Source organism: Colobus angolensis, unplaced genomic scaffold, assembly GCF_000951035.1.
Source record: "Colobus angolensis palliatus isolate OR3802 unplaced genomic scaffold, Cang.pa_1.0 Scaffold1, whole genome shotgun sequence".
Lineage (NCBI taxonomy): Eukaryota > Metazoa > Chordata > Mammalia > Primates > Cercopithecidae > Colobus > Colobus angolensis.
In genome coordinates this window covers 13,624,808-13,628,375 of record NW_012110918.1, presented here as the reverse complement: position 1 = coordinate 13,628,375, position 3,568 = coordinate 13,624,808, and the positions used below count along the sequence as shown (strand labels likewise).

The 3,568-nt window shown below is 55.4% G+C and overlaps 1 protein-coding gene across 8 annotated transcripts in view; it reads right to left on the bottom strand.

Annotated features, from left to right (window-relative positions):
- Positions 1-1,464: 1,464 nt before the first annotated feature.
- SEPT9 (septin 9) overlaps positions 1,465-3,568 on the bottom strand; it is a 212,031-nt gene continuing 209,927 nt past the window's right edge. For all 8 annotated transcript variants that reach the window (XM_011953141.1, XM_011953295.1, XM_011953381.1 and 5 more), the window contains one exon: positions 1,465-3,559. In XM_011953141.1, coding sequence (XP_011808531.1) covers positions 3,424-3,559 — 136 coding nt within the window. In that variant the 3' untranslated portion in view covers positions 1,465-3,423. The remainder of the gene's footprint in view (positions 3,560-3,568) is intronic.

Below are 3,568 nucleotides of genomic sequence, written 5' to 3'. Positions count from 1 at the left end.
TCTTGACCCTCCAGGACAGAGAGAAGGCTGTGTGAAGACAGAAGCAGAGATGGGAGTGAAGCGGCCACCAGGAGCTGGGGGAGGAGAGAAGATCCTCCCCTAGAACCTTTGGAGGGAGCAAGGCCCTGGGACACCTGGATCTCAGACCTCTGGCCTCTAGAACTGTGAGAATAAATTTCTGCTGATTTCAGCCCTGCTACATGGTTGTCTGTTAAGGCAGCTGCAGGGCACTAATACATGCAGGAGGAGGGATCCAGGTGAGGCCTCTGCTGCACATGCCAAGGGCATCCGGACCAGAGCTCCCTGAACCTTACTTCCTAAGCTCACATGCAAAGAAAAGCTCACTCAGCCAAGGCTCTGAGTTCTAATCTATCTGGAGTCAAGCTCTCTTGGAATGAGTTAGGTTGGCATAAAACAACTGTCAAATACTGACCAGTCCAGAGTTCAATCTAATAGAAACTTCCAAAAGAAACACTTATTTTCAGCCAGGCATAGTGGCTCACACCTACAATCCCAGCCCTTCGGGAGGCCAAGGCAGGAGGATCACCTGAGGCCAGGAATTTGAGATCAGCCTGGGCAACATAGTGAGATCCCATCTTTACAAAAAATGAAAAAGTTAGCCAGGTGTGGTGGTACAAGCCTGTGGTCCCAGCTACTCGGGAGGATCGCTTGAGCCCAGAAGGTAGAGGCTGCAGTGAGCTGTGATTGTGCCACTGCACTCCAGCCTGGGTTACAGAGCAAGACCCTGTCTCAAAAAATAAAACAGAAAAACTTTTTCAAGCATACATTAACTAGAAGCAGCTCACAGCACCCTCTGTGGACGCCATTCAGATCCCCCACTTTTATGAAAGCATTCAGATATGCCATTCGCTTTTCAGTCATCTCTGCTGATGAGTGCTTCTCAGACCCTGGGAATCTTTACCCCAAGTAGATTAAACAACCCCCCAGCAACCACCTTGATGCTATCCTCACTCTTCACAGTGCTCTGAAATTATAAGTTCTCAGGGAGTTTGTTAGTTTTAAATCTTGGGAATCTGAATTCAAGATCTAACCTGGCCTGACCCTTTTTTTTTTTTTGAGACGGCGTCTTGCTCTGTCGCCCAGGCTAAAGTGCAGTGGCATGATCTTGGCTCACTGCAACCTCTACCTCCAGGGTTCAAGTGATTCTTCTGCCTCAGCCTCCTAAGTAGCTGGGACTACAGGCACATACCACCATGCGCAACTAATTTTTGTATTTTTAGTAGAGACAGGGTTTCACCATATTGGCCGGGCTGCTCTCAAACTCCTCACCTTGTGATTCACCTGCCTTAGCCTCCCAAAGTGCTGGATTACAGGCGTGAGCCACTGCACCTGCCCTACCTTTTCTGGCCCACGCTTCTCGTCCACCTGCAGCTGACCCGAACCTGTCCCGAGGCCCAAAGAACTGAACCCCAGGAGCAGAAAAAACCTTCTCACTCAGGAGCCTTCTGGGTTTCTGCATTTGAAACATTTATTTCAGGAAATACATTTTCAACACTTTGTCATTTATACAAAAAGAGACAAATTTCTTGGGAGGCACGTAGCAAAAGGCCATTGAGGAACAGAGCCTGATGAAACGAACAATTTTTCAAAGTCTGGTTACAGAGAAGGAAAGTGAAGCATCTCTAGGCTGGGATGCTGCTGCCCACTCCCCACCCCACCCTGCCACCAAGTGACGTTGAGGCTGGGCAGGCCACATGGCCTCGGCCCTGGCGCTGGCCACTCATTTCCTTCAAAATCTTGGTTTTGGCAAAAACACGGCAAGTTGGCAAGTAAACTGTCCCACCGATGGAGGTGGTGAGGAGTCCTTCCTCTCTTGGGTGGGGAGGGAGTCAGACATCCAGTGCCCGGATTTCCATGCGCGCGCGCACACACACACACACACTCACACGCACGCTCCCTCCCGCTGCCCTTCTCCTGGCTGCAAGCAGCCAGCCCGGTGCCTGCAGATGCACCTAGTGATGTGTCTACTCGTGTGGAGTCTCATCAGGCCCCTCTTTCTCCCCAGAGCAAGACAGGGAACAGGAAGCAGGAAGGGACTTTGGTCATCTGTGTCCTGCAAAGACAGGCCCTACAGGTCCCCTTGTGGGGACGGAGGGTGAGGGGCCGGGCCACGTTGCCATGAAACCTCATTCTTCAGCTCACTGTGGACTGTGCACCCCTGACGCCCAGTCTCTCCTTCCTAGGGGTTCGTTACCATGGGCCCTGAGGGGAGGGGCCCAGGCATGGGTAGGACAACAGTCAGGCTCGCCTGGCCTCCCACCTCCCCAGATCACAGAGTCAGCAAGGCCTGGGCCAGGAGGGGTGAGTGGTGGGGGTGGCTGGCTGGGCATTAATGTAACCACAGCCCAGTCTTGGGCCAAACCCAGACACTAGACAGACAGACGGATACACACACACACGTGGACACACACACACACACACACACTTCCCTGGTCACTTGGGCAGGGCAACCGCCGGGCAGCTCAGGCCACTCTGACCAGTCCAAGCCACGGCCCACACATGCCCCCGCCAGCCTTCCTTCTGGCACCTTCCATGGCTCCCTCCCTCAGCTCCTCTACCAGACTCACTTGCTTGGACCTTTTCAAAACTGGGGGATGAGGGGGTGGGGGTCATCTTTCCTTCCTTTTTATCCTCAATCACATCCCAGTGCATCAGCAGCACCTGCAGCCCTGTGGGAGGGGTGGCATGAGAGGGGGATGGCAGGGAGATGAAGACGCCTCCCTCATTCCAGCCTGTTTCCGCAGAGCAGCCTGCGGATGGCTGAGATAAAGGCACTTTCTGCCCCAGGACAGGTGGCTGCCACGGGGCTTGGAGTGGCTGGGCAGCCGGTGGCAGGGGACCCTGGGATTTTCTACCCTTAGGAGCAGGGCAGGGGTGAGGGCTGAGTGATGGCCACGCCACATGGTGGGCGGGGGTCCAGGTGCCCCTGATGGGCTCTATTCTCCGCTGGGCTCTGACACACTCCAGGGGACAGGGCCGATGGGGATGGAGGGGAGCATGCAGCCCACCGAGCCCCTCAGCACGTGCGAGGCCTGGCCCCCACCCTGAGGCCCCTGGCACTGAGAAGCCCACACGGACGGATGAATGATCTGCCCACCGAAGCTGCTCTTCTGAGCCCTCGGGGAGCCAGGCCTGGGGACGGAGGGTCACGTCAATTCAGTGGGTGCTCTCACCCCTGCTTCTGGCTCGAGCGCAGCCTCCCCACAACCTTGGGGAAGCTGCGGGCTCATCACTGACTCACTCAGAGGGAGGCCCCTTCCTTTGTTTCCTGGCAGCATGTCGAAGGGGTGGGGAATGATGACAAATGGAGAAAATCATATAAAATAAAATGGGGCAATGGGAGGGCCTGGGGGGGATGGAAAAGACTTGGGGGCAGGATCCCGGGGGTGGGCAAGGCGGTGTCTACATCTCCGGGGCTCCTGGCTCCTTCTCCTCCACACCATTGGCCATGGCACTACTGCCCTCATTGAGGCGCTTCACGCGGTAGGCCTCGAAGTGGATGCTGCTGGTGATGTCCTTGATGTTCTGCATGTGCGTCCTGGTGGGG